General features: G+C 47.6%; 2 protein-coding genes across 2 annotated transcripts in view; one reads left to right on the top strand and one right to left on the bottom strand.

The window, feature by feature from the left end:
- Positions 1-344, bottom strand: part of DZANK1 (double zinc ribbon and ankyrin repeat domains 1) — a 1,079,146-nt gene extending 1,078,802 nt beyond the window's left edge. The window contains exon 1 of the mRNA XM_086926915.1: positions 246-344. The gene's annotated coding sequence lies outside the window, so the exon portion shown is untranslated. The remainder of the gene's footprint in view (positions 1-245) is intronic.
- A 322-nt stretch (positions 345-666) lies between these two features.
- Positions 667-18,672, top strand: part of POLR3F (RNA polymerase III subunit F) — a 229,670-nt gene continuing 211,664 nt past the window's right edge. Inside the window, exon 1 of the mRNA XM_086926913.1 lies at positions 667-961. Coding sequence (XP_086783039.1) covers positions 906-961 — 56 coding nt within the window. The 5' untranslated portion in view covers positions 667-905. The remainder of the gene's footprint in view (positions 962-18,672) is intronic.

The raw sequence follows: 18,672 nt of genomic DNA, 5'->3' as shown, positions 1-18,672 counted from the left end.
ACCTGTTCCTCTACAGTTAGTTTTCTAAGAGAAAATACGTGCTCACGTGACTACGCTCTTTGCTACTGACAAGCAACAGACCCTTACATTGGGCATAAATACAGAGATTCTGAGAGAACCAGACGGCCGTAAAAGTAAGGATTCCAATTCAGACAAGCCTGCTTGTTTATAGAAGCTATCGTGTGGACCCTTGACCTCTTCAACACCTTAGGGTGGCTTCCAATGGCCAGCTGCCCCACGCATACCTGAATATTTGACGTATTTCTTCTTTTTTAGGGGACGTGCTCCTCCTCAGTACCAAGCAGCTGTTGCCATAGACGCCGTCCCTAATTAGAGCCCTCGGCAATATCAATGCCACTCATTGGCAGCCGGGGTGCATAGCAACGAAGAGAGCAACCAGATTGTTGTACTATGACCATGGACACTGTAAAGGGACTGGAGCCTCCGAATTCTGGTCCACTCGGCCGCCATGTTGGAATAACGGTAACCTACCTGAAGTATGCGAAATTGAGGGATTACTGCGAAACCCAAAGGCACCGTTTTATAAATACTTCGTAAAGCGATCAATTACATGTAACCTTCTTCAAAAGTACTTGGTTTGCATATAACTAATCGTGTTTAACTTCTGGTACGAGTTAACATGGAGCAGCCAACCCTTTCCAAGATGTCCGTGACTTTGTGTCTACGTGAAGGGACAGAAGTTTAATTGTAGCGAACGAGTCGTCCACTGAAACAGTTCTGTCAGGTCTGTCTGTGCTGATTTTACATTTCAGGTTCAGCTGCAGCCGGCCAGCCGCCCGCCGCCCGCCACGCTTGCCATGTACACAACCAAGCAAGGGGCCCCGGTGTGTTCATCGAGGTAGAGTTTTATCTCATCGTGTCCCATTCAAGGCTCGGTAGTACTCATGGCGGATTTAAAGGTGAAACAGGAGTCGACAGACCAAGCAGCTATAGAAAACAGGTGATTAAGAAAGATCACTGCGTTTGGCAAAAAATACTGTTTTGTTGGTTCAGTCCTTGCATTTTGAGCATCTACCTTAGACTTTTTTACCTCTTGTAGTTTGTGTGGTTACATATTTGCATACATACTGTTCTGTAAGTATCAGGTTCGTGTTTTCACTCATCAACATATATCTCATAAAACAAACACAACAAATCGAGACAGTCAGAAGTATGTTTTTTCTCGGGTCCACAGAATTACGCCTTAATCAGCTGTGTGGCATGTAGCCTCCCTCCTGGCCCTGTTTGTGCAGCACAAAGCGCCACACACCACATAGACATACATATTATTACAGATACGCGTATCAGGTTGTGTCATGCGCCACATTCTAATGCAGTGCCCGCTGGTTGTGGCCCCTGTATAGGCTCGTATTCGACAAAACTCAATATTACTTCACAAATCTGATAATGGGCGTCTACGTAGCACTTATTCCTCCTCTTGCCTCAATGCCTCTTCCTCTGCCCTAGCCCATAATTCGACATCCCTTTTCCATCGACCATATTTTGGGCCACTACTAGGGCTTTAAGTGGACCGGGTCTCAGACTCGGCATTAATTTAATAACAGGCAACTGAAACTGGTTCCTTTCGGGCCTGTATTCATGTCCTTAGCTTTACATGAAAAAAAACACTGATCGAGTTCTGAACAATGGGTGTAAAGAATGTTAGGGTAATACATGTCGTTCTTGATTATATTACACATGCTTTACTTGAATGCTTGCTTTTTCAAAAACTTGTGACTGAATTTTTTTTCAGGCAGCATAGTACTCTTGTAAAGTGCTTAATTTGAAGTGAGTCCTATCCAGGTATTTAAAACGGGGCACACCTGAGGAGTAGCTGAAGGCAGTGCAAGTTTCTCTCAGTGGCTATCAGGTGCAAAAAGGTGTTCAGAATATATGTTCATCCAATCCTTCTCTGAAGAGCGCACAGAGCAATGATCCTGTATGCCAGTTGCAGTTGGGATTATATGCAAACACGTGGGTATGGTGGCAGTCTTTGCAAATTTTAATGTATATGTTTAAGCCGCACCCTTAATTATTCAAACATGCCCACTTAAGAGACCCCTTTCCACTGTTGTAATCCCACTGAAAGATTCAGCTCTTGCTAGCCTTTTAAGTAACTGTCATAGCAAGTAGTCTAGTACCCACTTTTTAGGTCTCGTCTGGACAGCGTATCTGCTGTCTCTTTGAGACATGTTTGCACACAGTGGGTTTACAGGCCACCCATAGGTTATCATTGGTTTGCTTTTGCTTCGCATCTCATTTCCTTTGTTCGGTTTGTCAAGAGGTGCATGTATCATGTCCTCTTCTTGTGTTTGACCCTCCCCTAGAGCATGGACCAAGTACTTGTGTACTTCCACTGTTTCCATTTTTGGAGTAAAGTTGCTTTAAGCTTCAATGTTCACACAGGTCATAATGCTGCATAAAAAGTAAACAAAAGTCGCCAATCGTTTTCAAAGGTTTGTGCTAATAAAGTAAGAACATTGCTGGTAAGTGTACCACTTCAACTAACTTTGAAGTTCAAAACACATGGAGGCTTCAAGAATTATGCACACGCTACTTTCTGCTTTTCATTAGTGACACAAAGTGCAGTAAGCTTTTCTCGCGGGACTCCATGCAATGTGGAACTCTCGTAATATGTGCAAAGCAACTTCTAGGCAACAGATCGGAAAGCTGTAAAACAATATTTACTCATCTGTGTCCAGAAATTATGTTAGAAGCATACACACCCCAAGCTTACATTCTGAGTGGCACCCTGCATCCTCCTAAACCTAAACAAGAATTTGCAAAGCCAATAGGTCTCGACCATTCCAGAACTATTGGCTTTGTCAATGTCTTTCAGCCATGTTGTTTAGCAGCATCATAGCGCTTCTTTGCCTGACTTTTTTCAGCCATATTGAATGGCAGCCATCTAGGAGGGTCCTTCCTAGATTCTGGTTTTTGGGCTCAGAATGCACTCCTTTAGAGCAACCCCGAACCGCGTTGAAAATGTCTACATTTAGCGACCAGGCCTAGACTCCCCTCCATAGATTTCACCTACTTTCATGGGGGAGAGATATGTTTGACAAAGAAAGTAACATTTTACTATTTCAGTCTAGTGTTACTTTTTGGGTGTACGCCATTGTTCTTTCCCTATCTTGTATCTGGTGTCTTAAACTCTCTCTCCCATACAGATTAATTATATTTATCTATTTATTTAACATTTTTGCATAACGCTAATCTGCTGCGTTGATCAACCCTTTTTTCACAATGTGAATGGGTCTGTTCATGCTAAAGAGTTTCTAGTGCACCATATTTCCACTCCTTGGCTTATTTCTTAGAATTTTAATTTTTGCCAATTTATCACTCCTGTTATTTCAACGGACGCAACCAATAATTGCAGGTACCTGGACACATTGTCAGATGAAAGCTTAGAAGTGACAACATGGTGCCCTGTCAACCGGTAGCTGGGTGATAACTGGCTATAGAAGCACCCATCAGTTGCTTATTGCCTTTGGGAGTTAAGCCAGATCCAACATGTCGCGACCGGTCCCCCCATTATAGTCCCTACAGTGGACTACCTACCGATATAGAGCCAAGCAGTCTCTTTACGCTTTCTGGCTCCCTTGCTACACCGAAGGTTTAGAGAGAGATTCTGTTGTCGTTACCTCACGTCCGCATGTAGCCTGAGAAGAGCAGGTTTTTCTCGATCCAAAAAGCCTGGGTCTTGAGGGACAACATAAAAAGTGTAGGGAGAAAGAGCAGCACGGGACAAAACCCCATTCATCCACCCCAAGCTGTGGGTGGTATATACAGCAATGCCACTCAGGACGTGCAGAGATGTTTGTCAAAAGCCTGGCTTCTACAGGATTGAAATAAAGCTCTACTTCATGATTATTTGCTTTCTGAGTGTTCATCTATAGAAGCCAGCAAGGGCTTGTCTACATTCTCAGCCATATCCAGACAGATGTGCACCCTGTACAGTTTCAACATTGCAGATATTCAAGCCATAAAGCCAGATTGATCCAAGTGCATTACAGAAGCAATCAACACCAGTAGCATGTTAGCCAGGACTTTGGTCTCAATATTCAACAGAGGAATTAAGCAGTAGATGACGCATTCATTCTGAGGTTTCCCTTCCTTATATATCCGCTTTATTGTGGCCTTTCTCAGCACTTCTGTCAATGTCCCCACCTTTTGGCTCCCTCAGATATTTTCAGATGCCATGTACCACCTGAATCAGCAGTTTCTTGACTACTGAAACAGGCTTGTCCTTGGAACCAGGCATATTTCCTGACTTCTTTGGAACAATGGCATCTGAGATCTCGTTGATCGTGATGTCCCTTTTAAGCCTAAGCCTGATAGTCTGAACTCATTAAGAAACTCTACCATTCCGGTTCCATTGCTATAGAGAGGCTTATAGTGTTCTACAAATGCTTGCTTAACATTGTATACTGGAGGTTTCTGTCCCATTGGTGTTAGTTCCTGACTGTGATAATGTGTCTTGACACCATGTCATAATATCTAGTGAGCTGTCCCATACCAAGCCAATCAGATGTATCTGTCAGACCTTATTTTTTTTTGTAGGTTTTTCTCAAAGTCCCTAACCTAAAGTAGCACCTGATTTTTATCTGTCACCCCAAACAGTATCTGTCCACAGTGGGCAGTTTTTAATGCTTTCCAAAGGGTAACAATAGTGTGAACAGAACCCTTATTCACCTGTAAGTAATCAGACTTGATGATGTGTAAGCGGCCCACCATTTCCCAGGCATTTAACCTGCACATTTCATTAGCCCTCCGCTTCTCCTTCACATCAGTCATGACCAATGGTGAAGGATTAGAGAAGCCTATGGCCATTCATCAATGATTATAGTGTTTTCCATGGAGGGAGCCAGGAAGTAACCGAGCAGAGAAAGAGTTGTGCAGTCTGGAGAAGTACAAGTATAGGCTGTCTCATTTGTGTTTTGTTTTCCAGATGTCACTTAGGACAGATTTCCGAGTTAACTGTGCTAATACACAGTGCCTCGGTTCAACCCCTCCCACCCTACCAGTCTCTTCGCTCATGATGATATTAAAGTTGCTTCTAGGATAGTGGTTTTTGTCAAAGGTCTCCAGTTGCAGTGGGCCCAAATTTTCTTGACCTCACACTTTAGTTTGCATGATGCATAAAAACCTATGATGTTAATTCCCCTTCTTTCTTATTGCCTGCTAGCTGTAGTACAACACCCCTATAAGTCTTCTCTTCAAAAAGACTAAATGGGTACACATTTCATGGTCAATATCACCACGTCCCGCAACCTCTGTAGGATCAGGAGTGACCCAGCAATTTGTGGTTCGCGGAGCCCAAAATTACAGTCATTGCTAACCAGTTTGGTCTTCGGAGGAGGTACTGTGTTTGACCTGTGCTCTATGGTTGCCTCATAGTCATCAAAGAATGTAGCTTAACCATAAACAAGCATTTGCAATGCAATAGGTCTTGCATTTACCAAACTTTGAGCTATTGGCATTGTAAATGACAACGCCTTTTATTTGCGTGTTTTGAAAACCTGCAAATGGTGCGTAAACACGCACTTTTTGCTTATAGTCTTGGCTAACAAGAAACAAGCTGGCAGTAATTGTGCCCGTTTTACTGCCAGCCTTGCTTCTTGTAAGTAAGGACTATGTGACATTTGCATTGCCAATAACTCAAACTCTCGCAAATGCGAGACCTATTGCATTGCAAATGCTTATTTTCTATGCATTTCTCCAACTGTTAGTCTTTGCTGAGCTTACACGTAATGTACTTAACTATTGGTTTCCTTTGTTTTTACTCTCACACTTACTATTTCGTTGGAAGAACCACAGAGTTTAAAAAACGAAAGTATCAAGTCGAACATTAAAAAGAATATACATGTGAGAAAGGTATCTGCATGTAGAAATCTTATTGGGTGCACAGATGTCAATAAAGTGTACAGTTTAAGTGTTAAGAAAAAAAAACCTCCTTGTCCATATATTTTTCAATACCAATTAACTTCACATAAAACTTCTTGCATGATAAAGCGCTGCACATTGATTATTAGCTCCAATAGGTATAATTTAGTATGGTTTAGTTACGGTGTTCGCTGTCAGTGGTACCCTTAAAGGTAATTCAGCCGACAATTCTATAACCCCAGAACACGACAATGATATTCCAGTTGTCTTGTCTGTGAAAGGAGATCGTACCTTTCAATTCTGCTTTTTTTAATTACCCGACCTTTGTCCCAAAAACCGGGAAATGTATTTCAAATGCAGAAAAGCGTCGGGGCTCCGGAACAGTCCACGGACACCTGGGACTGTCCGTCCGGGGAAATCTGGGACGTCTGTTCACACCAAGTATTTCTAATATACAGTAGGCATAAAGGTAGGGCTATTGGTAGGTCCTAGTTTTCTTAAAGGTTAAAATCAGGGCACTGTAATTTTATGTATACATTTTAGGTCAAGATGCACTTTTCTTGTTTTGCTGAATGGTGGGAAACTTGCCCGAAAATAGTTAAAATTAATTTATCACAGCTGAGAGAGGACGTGGTCATGTGGCATGGAGGGTGGAGAGACCTGATAAGTTTTGGTTTCTTTTTGGCATGTTTGACTTTTTTATGGGCGTTACCAGGCAGACAATCAATCAATCAGAGTACTTGTAAAGCGCGCTACTTACCCGTGAGAGTCCCAAGGCGCTGAGGGGAGGGGTGGGGAGGGGTGAGGGGGGGGGGGGGGTGCTGCTACTGCTCGAAGAGCCAGGTCTGGAGGAGTCTTCTGAAGGAGAGTAGGTCTTGGGTATGCCGTATGTGGGTAAGGAGGGAGTTTCCAGGTCTTGGCGGCGAGGTAGGTGAAGGATCTCCCACCGAAGGTCGTTCTTTGGATGCGGGGGACAGCGGCTAGGGCGAGGCTGGCGGAGCGGAGTTGGCGGGTGGGGTGTGGAAGCTGTCTGCTGTTCAGGTGGGCTGGTCCGGCGTTGTGGAGTGCTTTGTGTGCTTGGGTGAAGAGCTTGAAGATGATCTCTTGTCAACTGGGAGCCAGTGTAGGTCTCTCAGGTGGGGGGGGTGATGTGGCTGCGGCGGGGGTCGTTGACGATCAGTGGGGCGGAGGCGTTTCGGTTGCGTTGTAGTCGTCGTAGGTGTTTGGCTGGGATTCCTGCGTTGAGTGCGTTGCCGTAGTCCAGTCTGCTGCTGACGAGGGCCTGTGTCACCGTTCTTCTTGTTTCGGTCGGGATCCACTTGTAGATCCTACGGAGCATGCGGAGGGTGTTGTAGCAGGAGGAGGAGACAACATTTTTTTTTTAATTGTCTTTATTGAGATTTTCAGTTAGTTTAGCTCATACATTGGTACAAACATATATCAGCAGTGTATATTCCTTGTGTTGCTTTAAGTCAAAAGCGGAACAAAACATCAATACAAACCAAGAACAAGGACCGGTCAAGTCCACATGCATATCTGACATATGAATATAATACAAGAGAAAAGGAAAACAAAAAAAAGGAAATACAGATGTAGTACAGGTCATGCACATTTGGGCCTGGCATAATATACAGCGTAATAAAACGACTTTTTGCCAAGAACATCGAGGGCAACATAAATCAAAAATGATGACGTGTCCTTGAGGATTGTCAGCACAGTTTATGTTTACAGTAGGAAAAATCCATACAGGCATCATGCATTTACCACCAAAGAGTTATCAGTGTCAGGGGGGTCCATCCTCGTTCGTGCCCAAGAAAGAAACGGCTCCCAAATATCTCTGGGTCTAGAGACAACCGGCATCAGTTCCCTAAATGTGGTTAGCTGTATCTGCCCATAGGTCACGTCCGCCAGCCAAGCCTGGAATTTAGGAGCTTTTTTTCGCCCCCAACATAAAGCAATCTGTCGTTTTTGCATGTAACAGCAGGAGTGCATTCAGTTTCCTCACAGAGGGTACAGTATCACATACAAGGCCTAACAGTCTCGGGTGCGGGGTGGGGTCATCTGTTCTGTTCAGGATCTGATTTATGGCATCAAAAACTGCACACCAGAAACCCTATAGCTGGGGGCAGTTTCATGTCATGTGTATAAAAGTAGCAGGTTCGTACCCGCATCTCCAGCATCTAGAGTCATCTCGAATGTTCATACGTTGTAAACTAGTTGGTGTTCTACAATATCTATGCAAAAACTTGAAATGCACTAGCCGCAATCTGTAATTAGGTGTGAGCTCAAGTAATTGTCTACAACAGAATTCCCATTGTTTTTCCGACAGCGGGGAGTACAAATCCTCATTCCACAACTGGAATGATTTAGGTGTTACAATTGGGGCCTTATCTTGCATAGCTGTGTATATTCTTGTGACTAGTTTACGCGGCGAGGCCCTAGCCAATATATCCTGCAGTGCATGGAATGTCGGGGGGGCTTCAGGGAAATTCGTAGATAGCATAGTGCAGGCCAGCTTCAGCTTGTGGTATTCAAACTTTTCTCTAAAGGATATCTCCCTGTCTTCGTCCTCCACTGGTGGAGGGTGAATCCTCCCCTCCAGGTATAAATCTGCAAACGTTCGTAATTGAACTCCATTCAATTCCAACAAACCCCCACCCTCCTCCAAGCAAGCCAGCATTGGGTTGCCTCTCAAGGGAACTGCAGGGGCATTCAACAGTGGGAGGCGGGCTCTGTGCTGTAGCGCCCTCCAATTCCACCTTAGCATATCCGCAGTGTCTACATCCGATCTGGGGCGTGCTGATTTTCTATAAAGGGCTACGTCTAGTGCTGTTGGGCCTACAGAATCTATTTCGACGACCACATGTGGTTGGTATGGTGTACGGTGCATCCAAAAATGTAAAAATTGGGCCTGGGCACAAAGCGCATATAGCTGCATATCCGGGGCGCCCAGACCACCCTGCCGTAGTGGCAATGTCAAAAGCTCCCAAGACACCCTGGCCTGACCACCAGCCCAAACCAAAGCCAGCAATTGAGTACGAAGGGATTTAAAAAATTGCTGCGTTAGCGGGATTGGGATGTTTACAAAGAGATACAAAAACTTTGGGAGTATCACCATCTTGGACAGCGCCACCCGCCCCGCCACAGAGAGAGGCAGCCGGGACCACATCTCCACCTTACCTTCAAGCCAATTCACTGCCCTCCCAAAATTCATGCTCCAAATATCCTGTAAATTTCTGCATACCCATATGCCCAGGTATTTCTCCTCCTCAGGTGCCCAGCGTAGTGGAAATTCCGACGTCACCTCCGGGGTGTTGTCAGTCAATGGAAAAATGACAGATTTTGCCAAGTTAATGGACACACCTGAGAGTCTGCCGAATTTAATAAATTCCCGGAGTATTGGGTTAAGGTTTTCTGATGGGTTTGAGATATACAAGGTGACGTCGTCAGCATATGAGATTAGCAAGCTTCGAGTGCTGAAACCAATACCCCTGGCAGTGTGGTGTTGGCGAATCCTGGCAGCTAGTGGTTCCATGGCAATGGTGAACAGCAAAGGCGAAAGCGGGCATCCCTGTCTAGTGCCTCAGGTGATAGAAAAGGACTCTGATATCATGCCATTTGCCAGCACTCTTGCTTTCGGGGCAGTATAAATAAGTTTTATCTGGTTAATAAACATGGGGCTGAAGCCCATTCTGGTAAGGACTTGGAATAAATATGGCCATTCAAGGGTATCCAAGGCTTTAGTGGCATCTAAGAAAATGGCGGCGGCTTCAACACTCGGGTGGAGATAGTGTAGGACTGCAAATATTGTTCTAAGATTGTGGGATGTACTTTGTCCAGGTATAAACCCCGACTGGTCTGGCAGGGCCAGAATAGGAAGAAGAGGTTGCAATCTATTTGCCACTAGTTTCGCATAAATTTTCACGTCTACATTATTAAGAGACAAGGGACGATAGGAGTCTAGCTCTACCTCATCCTTGTCAGGTTTCAATAATGTGATCACTAGGTCTTCTCTCATCGAGTCTGGTAGTATCCCAGCTACTAGCCCCTCGCCATACACGTCGTATAGTCTCGGTGCAAGCTCTTCGGCATGTGCCTTGTAAAAAGCAGTAGTAAGGCCGTTTGGGCCTGGCTCCTTGTTCAGCGGGAGGCTCTTAATGACCTGTTTAATGTCATCCACTGAAACAGAGAGATCAATATATTTACGGTGCGCATCATTGAACCACACCAGAGCGAGTGAATCTAAGAAAGTGTGTAGACCCTCGGGGCTGCCTGCCTGTTTGGTTGTGTATAGCTTAGCATAGAATTCTTTAAATTAATTTAGAACCTCGGCCTGGCCCATTACGGCGTTCCCATCCGTTTTTTTGATCATGTGTATGAAAGGTGTCGATGTAGCCCTTCGAATCATATTTGCTAGTCTTCCCCGGCCTATCCCCTTCTCCGTACCGCCTAGCCTCAGCATATTTTTCTAAGAATTTTACCTCCCGTTGGGCCTCCCCCGAATATTCCAACAATTTGTCTTTTAGTTGCGCTGCAATTTGGGGGCTGTGGTCAACACAGAACCGACCCTCCAGCTCTTTATTCTGACCTTCAACGCGTGTCAAAGTTCCTCTAATCACCTTCAAAACTCCATCCTGTCTCGCTATACACTTACCACGTGTGAGAAGTTGGCCTGATATACGATATCTCCAATTCTGGGGGCACCTTGTATCAGTCCAAACAACCCTTATGGTGTCTGGTTGTAAGTCAACCTTATAGACAAGCTATCCTAATGGTAGCATTGACTAAGCAGCCTTAAAGGCTTAACTCAAGAGGTCGTGTTAAGCGAGCTGTTTTACCAATCACAATCCTGTAATATCAAATGAAAGGACACCACACAAGTATATATTATAAAAATATATGTATTTATTACTAGAATAATCCTCTGTACTCTTTATGAGTGCAGAGGCACAAGCGTTTAAACAAAAGCACAGTTAAACATATGAAAGTTGCACAATTATGGATGAGGGCGGGTGGCCACTCAAACCATATATTAAGAAAGTGGTATAAGAGATACCAATCAAACAGTGGTTAGGCCTAGGGCCTAGGGAATCGCTGGGAGCAGTCGGGACTAGCAATGCTGAAGTCGGGAAAAGCCAGCGGGATTCGGGTGTAGCGCTTAAAGCACAGGCATGCACCAATGCAAAGTCAATGGTGCGTAAAAGTTATAAAGTTATAGTTTAAAGATACTTCCACTCAACCTAGAAGGACGAAACGTAAGACACATACACTAGAGGTGTGTACCAGTGTGGGAACACCGGCGTTGCTGAGTTACCTCACCCACAGGAAGCGGGTGCACAGGTGCGAAGTAGTGTCGGGTTTTGTCACGCAGGTTGCTGGTGCTTGGAGCTGAAGATGCTGCAGGCGTCGAGACGAGAAGTGTCCGGTGAGATCCAAGGGTGGATCGGAGTTAAAGATGATCTGAAAGCAGAGGGGACAGAGTCTGGGTCACTCAGCAGTGACCAGGGTGGAACCAGGCAATGTCGGGCGCTTTCAGGTCGCTGACGGGTCGCTTCTCTCCGCTGCCAAATGGACTCTGGGGCACCGAGGATGTCCAGGAGTGGATCACGAGCTGTCCCACGCAGGCTCTCGCTGTCGGCTTCCGGATTGGAGCAAACAACCCTTGGCAAGGGCAACACACGCAGGATTCGAAGATGGCGTTGCACTCTGACCAGGAGGGTCAGAGCGGGTGCTCCTTTTCAGGGGAGCAAGGGCAAGTCTGGAGCAACCAGAATCACAAGTTAGTTTTCAAGGTTCGTCGGCACAGGGGCCACAAGCCAACGGGCAAGTGACCAGGCCAACGCGTTGAGCCAAAAGATGCAGAAGGGCCCCACGAAGCACCCGGTGAGTGTGGAGGGGTGAGCTTCGGTGCAAGAGAGGCTCAGGGCTGGGCTTCTCAAACCCCAATGCACAGCTTCGAGGGTCACTCGGGGGCTGCACGGTCAGCGTCTCGTGGGCTTTCCAAGATGGCGGGCCCAACGCTTCAGGTCGCCTCCACGGGTTTCAGCTCTGCAGGGACTGTGGATCGGGCTGTTAGAAGGCAGGCACGCTTGGTCTTGTCGAACACTGTCGCTCGAGTTCCGGCGGGAACTGCAACAAAGCAAACGTCGAGGTGCTGGTTGGTGCCTGTTTGCACAGGGTGGTCACTCCTTGACCACAAGGGAGAGTCTTCAGTCTTCTACGTCGAGTAGGATGTCGAAGGGTCCAGAGTTTCATTTCATAAGTTTCAGTCAGGATAATCTGAGTGCTTTGGCACTGCTCCCATTCTTATACCAATCTAGGGGGCTGGATTACCTGCGAGGTCCCTCCTATGGGTGGGACCCAGGAAGGGGGTGGTTACACCCCTTTCCCTTTGTCCAGGGTCGCGCTGGGACTGGGGCTGGTGTGCCCCAGAACCGGTTTGACCGGATTATGCAAAGGGAAGCCTTGTGCGCCCCAGGCACTGTCTGGTTTCTTTCAAACCTCCCTGCTACAATCCACTATCTCCTGTCTGGGGTGGTGTGACACCTCCCCGCGACAGGAAAGCCTTTGTCCAGGCCTCCTCGGCTGAGTTTCGGTCAGCAGCCGAAGGTCAGACTCGTGTCTGTGGCAGAAGCGTCCATTTTGTGATGCTGAGGCTCTTTTAAAATCAACCGCGTTTCAGTAAAGTAACATGTCTTCTCCCTCTAGAGGGGTGGAATGCTATCCCCGTCGACAGGACTGTCGAGGGGATAGTATTCCAAATTGTATGACACCTTACACAACATGTTTTGATAAAGCCAAACCAAAGTTAACATATAACGCGATGGATTATAATGCACTTAATAGTATATGGTATGGCATTATCCTGGAACAGCTTAGGGAGTTGTTCCCGACAGCTGCAGACAGGCTCAGCTCATGCTAGAGCACCATCTCACGTTAAACCACGCACTCTGCCTCCAGGATTGATAAGGCCTTCCATAGGAGTGACTCACAGGTTTATATGTGTCCAGATATAGGTTTAGATATAGGTATACTATATCTAAGCAAGAGGTGATTACACCAACTTGCCCCAGCTGAGTGATCAGCCAGTTGTGTCAATTTAAGAACCAGCCAGGGGTGGCAAAAGCTATGCTGTAGCCCCTGGTAGGCCTTGGTGGCACCTATGCCCTGAGCACCTATAGTGCATGGTACAGGGGCTGACAAGAAGTCCAGTTCCAATTGGGTTATGTACCTATAGTACATGTATGTGAATTTAGAGAGAGAACAGCAGGCTGGGGGTCTGATTAGCAGGCCCACAGCCTCATTAAGTCGAAACCCAGTGAAGCAAAAAGCAAAAATTGGGGTGACCATAGGATAGCAGACGCTACTCTCCTACACCACGGATAATCACCTTGAAGGCATCCCACAGAGTTGCCTCAGTAGATACCGACCCAGCATTTATTGGAAAGTACTCCGTGATATCAGCACAAATCTCCTCCTTAAATACTTCATCTAGTAGAGCATATGGCGGGAGCCTCCAGCTAAAGGCACGGGCGGGCGAGTCTGGAGTAGAGTGGGAGCATGATCCGACAGGGAGCTGGCCAAATGGCTCACCTCTGACGTCCATGCAGCAATGTTAGAGGAAACAAAACAAAAGTCCAATCTGGACCAGGTAGCATGTGCACTGGATATACACGTCCCTTCCAGCAGGCCAGGGTGCCGGACGCGCCAAACATTCAACAGAGCGCCCTCCCTCATTAAGTCGTGTAGTGACTCACGAGTACGTGGATGTAGTGTCCTAGCCGTACCCTTTCTATCCATTGTGTCATTCAAAACAGCGTTGAAGTCCCGCCCCAAATGATAGTATCACAGTTTGTGGAGGCAATCCGTGCCCACACCTCATGAAAGAATTGTGGGGAGTCTACATTATGACCATAAATTGCTGCTAAAACCACTTCTTTGCCTTCCAGTGTACCATGCAATATAACATAACGTCCCTAAGGAACTAGGGTCACCCCCTGTTCCCTGCAATCCAACCCTCTACGTAACAGAATTGCGACCCCACGAGCATTGTTCGAATATATTGCAGCATGCACGTGTGCCCATCTACTGTGTTTGAGCCTCTGGGATGGTATTGTGTTTAAATTTGTCTCCTGAAGGAAACAAATGTCGATATTGTGCCTCGTTAAATAAGCATGTACTAAGCGTGCCTTCCTACAATCGTTGAGCCCTCTCACGTTCCACGTGAGAATCCTAATTGCAGCCATGGGGGGGGGGGGGAGGGGGGGTGGGGGGGGGGTTTAGTGCGGGCTCAGTGAAGCCGGAAGGGGCTCTATTCACCCAAAGTGTATACCTGATTGCATACTTTGTAGCAATAGTGGTGACAGGCCCAACAAAACACAACAGACCCAACTCGACCACCCCCCACCCGCTCCAACCCCCCAATTAGGTGGAGACATACCCCCCCCGAGTGCCTCCACAAAGTGGTTAAACCAAAACATATGGGAACTCCCCGTGGAGGCGTGGGAGCCCCAGCATACACCCCTGTTCACACAGGGTGGCTGAGTACTGTGTAAGGACTGACTATTGGGATCATGCTACTATAATGGGAGTGTAAACGGCACACTAACAGCATATGTCAACAACCATTTATCCATAACGATCCATCCAATAGTATCCCGAACAGTACATGCCCAGTTTGAAGACTTATCTTGTGTTCCCACACTTTACTCCTATGCCATAAACATGATGGGTCACATATCAATCCCATTTCAAGCAAGTAAGGATAAATGATATTGGTACAAGCGACAAGTGAACTTATGAGCAATACAGTATGATGAGGTAATATGAATTCAAACGTGTGGCGCTCATGGCAAAAGATAAAGTTTCGATGCTAGCTAAGCAAGTCAATGTAGTGTAGTAGTTAGGAACCTTAAACCAGGAGGTACAGTTTGTGACCTTACAAAATACTGAAAATAAAGTACATGGGTGACTGTAAGGACCAGGGGAAACACATCAATCATTATTACTAAGACAGTCTTCAGCCCTGTTTCGCTCGGCATTAGACTTCCTGGACTTGGATCCACAAATATGCTTGGCAAATTTAAGTGCCGATTTAGCATCAGCAAAGAAGTGTGACGTGCCATCATGAGATACCTTAAGTTTAGCTGGGTAAAGCAGTGAATAGGGAATGTCAGCATCCATTATTAGTTTCTTTGCTGGCAGGAATTCACACCTTGCGGCTTGCACTGTTGGTGTAAAGTCAGGATAGAATGAAATGTGATTACCTTTGTTTTATTTTCCCTCTTTCACGTGCCAGCTTTAGCACTGTATCTCTATCCTGGTAATTCAGCAGTTTGGCTAGTATTGGCCTGGGCGTACCACCCACCGGTGGCTTCTGGCCCAGCGCCCTGTGAGCCCTTTCCACCACGAAGACAGGGGAGAGATGAGGGTCAAACAGCTCGTGCAGGAGATCAGCGACATATACCTCCATCTTAGAAATGGCCGTTGTCTCTGGAATGCCCGTAATACGGACGTTGCTCCTCCGAGACCACGCCTCTAGGTCATCATTCTTTGCTTGTATTACAGCTAACAGTTTATCTATGTTCGAGATTTGTGCTTTGGTTTCCTGCTGAAATTCATGTTGTTCTGTATGCCGATTTTCTAAGCAGTCCAGCCGAGTTTCATGAGTGGAGACCTGGGATTTCACTTTCTCCAATTGCGACGTGAGGGTGTCCAGCTTAGCGTCTATGCTTTGCAGGCTGGATCGCATTTCCAACATCAATGACCGGAGGTCTCCGCTTGTAGTTTCATCCGCTGGCACACCACGGGTCGCACCCAGACTTTCCCGCTCAGTACTAGGCTGCTTCGCCCCACGTTTGTTGTCGAAGGTTATTTTGGGCTGGCGCGCCTCCAGCTTGCCCATGATTTCACAGATGTGTTGTCTTGTTCAGGTAAGGCTACAGCAGGTGGGCTCCACACAGCGTATCAGCCGCCACTTAACTGGAGTGCATGTAATAAAAAGGGAGGCAGCAAGGGCAATGTTCGTCCAAGTGGGCACAGTGCGAGTCAGTCCAGCTATCTCTCCTGGTAGAGCCGAAGGCGTCCACTCGGTCACCAATCGAGTGTATTGCCAGGCCCCCACCCTCGGCTAGGTATATTGCACACACCGGATCCAACCAGAGAGGAGATGGATATCCGTATCAAGCAGCCTTTTGCGGAGATTTCGGGATCGGCACAGCATCAGCCCTGGCAGCAGCTCACATATCTTCAAGGCAGATTCCCATCCAATGAAACCGCCATGTACAGCGTATTGGACCCTGCGCGCGTCTTAGTTCGCAAAATGGCGTCTTCCTGCAGCAGATACAGAATTCGCGCCAAGACCTCAAGCTTGTCTTTTCACCGCAATAGCACGCCCTCTGGTCTGCTCATCCGCAACGGACAGTGCTCCTCGCATCCAGCATCTTCCTGCTGGCCCTTCAGCAAGCAAATGTATCCCCAAGTCGAGGCCCGGCTTAGATCTTTAGTGACTCGTGTTACCCGTTTTTCAACAAGTAAGTAGGGGGGTAGGGGCTACGACCGCATAAGCTCACACGTTGTGCTCGCCAATTCGAAATCCACCAGATCACAGTGGCCCCGCTGTCTCCAGCTACCGGCAGCCGATGATGACACCGCTTGCGCAGCCCCTCCGCCTCTCACTTTAGGTCCGCAGCGGAGCCAGTGGGATCCACCGTGGCAGTACAAGCGCGTGTCGCAGCGATCTCCTCTAACCTGCAACTGCGGCTCTCCCAGATCCTGCGGTGGGCTCCGTCGGTCAGTGTCGCAGCCGCGAGCAGGCCCTCAATCCCCGCCCTAGAGTGAGGAATGCCGCCGATTTGTGCCCCACCACTCTCGGCCACACGTCCCGTCCAGCCCCGGCCAGGCTTGTATCTTGTGGTAGGGTTCCTCAGCGGCGATTACAGCCATCAAAAAGGGGCCACCTGGCTTTGCAGTGTTAGTGCACCTCGGATCCGAGTTTTTGGAATTCCGAAGTCAGTCCTTGGCAGTATTAATTTAGGATTAGTGTCTCAGCTGGCGGAGCTCGCTCACAGAGCGGCCATCTCGCTGCCTGGCTAGCCACGCCCCCCAGGAGGAGATGACGTTGACCTGCTTAGACATGGAGAGGGAGGAGTCGAGGATGAATCCTAGATTGCGTGCATGGTCGGTGGGTGTTAGTGCTGTTCCCGGTGTGGTCGGCCACCAGGAGTTGTCCCAGGCTGAGGGGGTGGGTCCGAGGATGAGGACCTCCGTCTTATCCGAGTTCAGCTTCAGACGGGTGCTCCTCATCCAATCGGTGACGGCCTTCATTCCCTTGTGGAGGTTGGTTTTGGCAGTGTGCGGGTCCTTGGTGAGGGAGAGGATGAGCTGGGTATCGTCAGCGTAGGAGATGATGTTGAGGTCGTGATGGCGGGCCACTTGTGCGAGGGGGGCCATGTAGACGTTGAACAGCGTTGGGCTGAGGGATGAGCCCTGTGGGACGCCACAGATGATGTCGGTGGCTAAGGATCGGAAGGATGGGAGGCGGACGCTCTGGGTTCTGCTGGAGAGGAAGGTGGTGGTCCAGTCAAGAGCCTTCTCTTGGATTCCGGCTTCTAGGAGGCGTGTCTTTAGAGTGCAATGGCAGACCGTGTCGAAGGCGGCTGACCGGTCCAGGAGGAGGAGGGCTGATGTTTCTCCGTTGTCTAGTTGGCGCCTGATGTCGTCTGTGGCGGCGATGAGGGCTGTCTCGGTGCTGTGGTTTTGTCTAAATCCGGACTGGGACGGGTCCAAGATGTTGTTGTCTTCGAGGTGGCGGGCCAGCTGCATGTTGACGATTTTCTCGATGACCTTTGACGGGAACAGGAGCAGGGAGATGGTCCGGAAGTTCTTGAGGTCCTTGGGGTCCGCTTTGGGCTTCTTGAGGAGGGTATTGATTTCGGCATGCTTCCAGCTTTCCGGGAATGTCGCTGTTTCGAAGGAGATGTTGATGACCTTCCGTAGTTTGGGTGCGATGGCTGCGTCTGCTTTGTTGAATATGTGTGTGGGCACGGGTCAGACGGAGATCCTGAATGAATGGAGTTTATGACCTTGCGTGTCTCGTCGCCGTTGACGTTCGACCAGGAGGTCAGGCGGTTGGCGCTGGTGGTGTTCACAGGGGAGGGGGACCCTTATTCACCTGTAAGTAATCAGACTTGATGATGTGTAAGCGGCCCACCATTTCCCAGGCATTTAACCTGCACATTTCATTAGCCCTCCGCTTCTCCTTCACATCAGTCATGACCAATGGTGAAGGATTAGAGAAGCCTATGGCCATTCATCAATGATTATAGTGTTTTCCATGGAGGGAGCCAGGAAGTAACCGAGCAGAGAAAGAGTTGTGCAGTCTGGAGAAGTACAAGTATAGGCTGTCTTATTTGTGTTTTGTTTTCCAGATGTCACTTAGGACAGATTTCCGAGTTAACTGTGCTAATACACAGTGCCTCGGTTCAACCCCTCCCACCCTACCAGTCTCTTCGCTCATGATGATATTAAAGTTGCTTCTAGGATAGTGGTTTTTGTCAAAGGTCTCCAGTTGCAGTGGGCCCAAATTTTCTTGACCTCACACTTTAGTTTGCATGATGCATAAAAACCTATGATGTTAATTCCCCTTCTTTCTTATTGCCTGCTAGCTGTAGTACAACACCCCTATAAGTCTTCTCTTCAAAAAGACTAAATGGGTACACATTTCATGGTCAATATCACCACGTCCCGCAACCTCTGTAGGATCAGGAGTGACCCAGCAATTTGTGG

The sequence above is a fragment of the Lissotriton vulgaris genome, chromosome 6 (assembly GCF_964263255.1).
Source record: "Lissotriton vulgaris chromosome 6, aLisVul1.2, whole genome shotgun sequence".
NCBI lineage: Eukaryota > Metazoa > Chordata > Amphibia > Caudata > Salamandridae > Lissotriton > Lissotriton vulgaris.
This window is presented reverse-complemented; position numbering and strand designations above follow the sequence as displayed.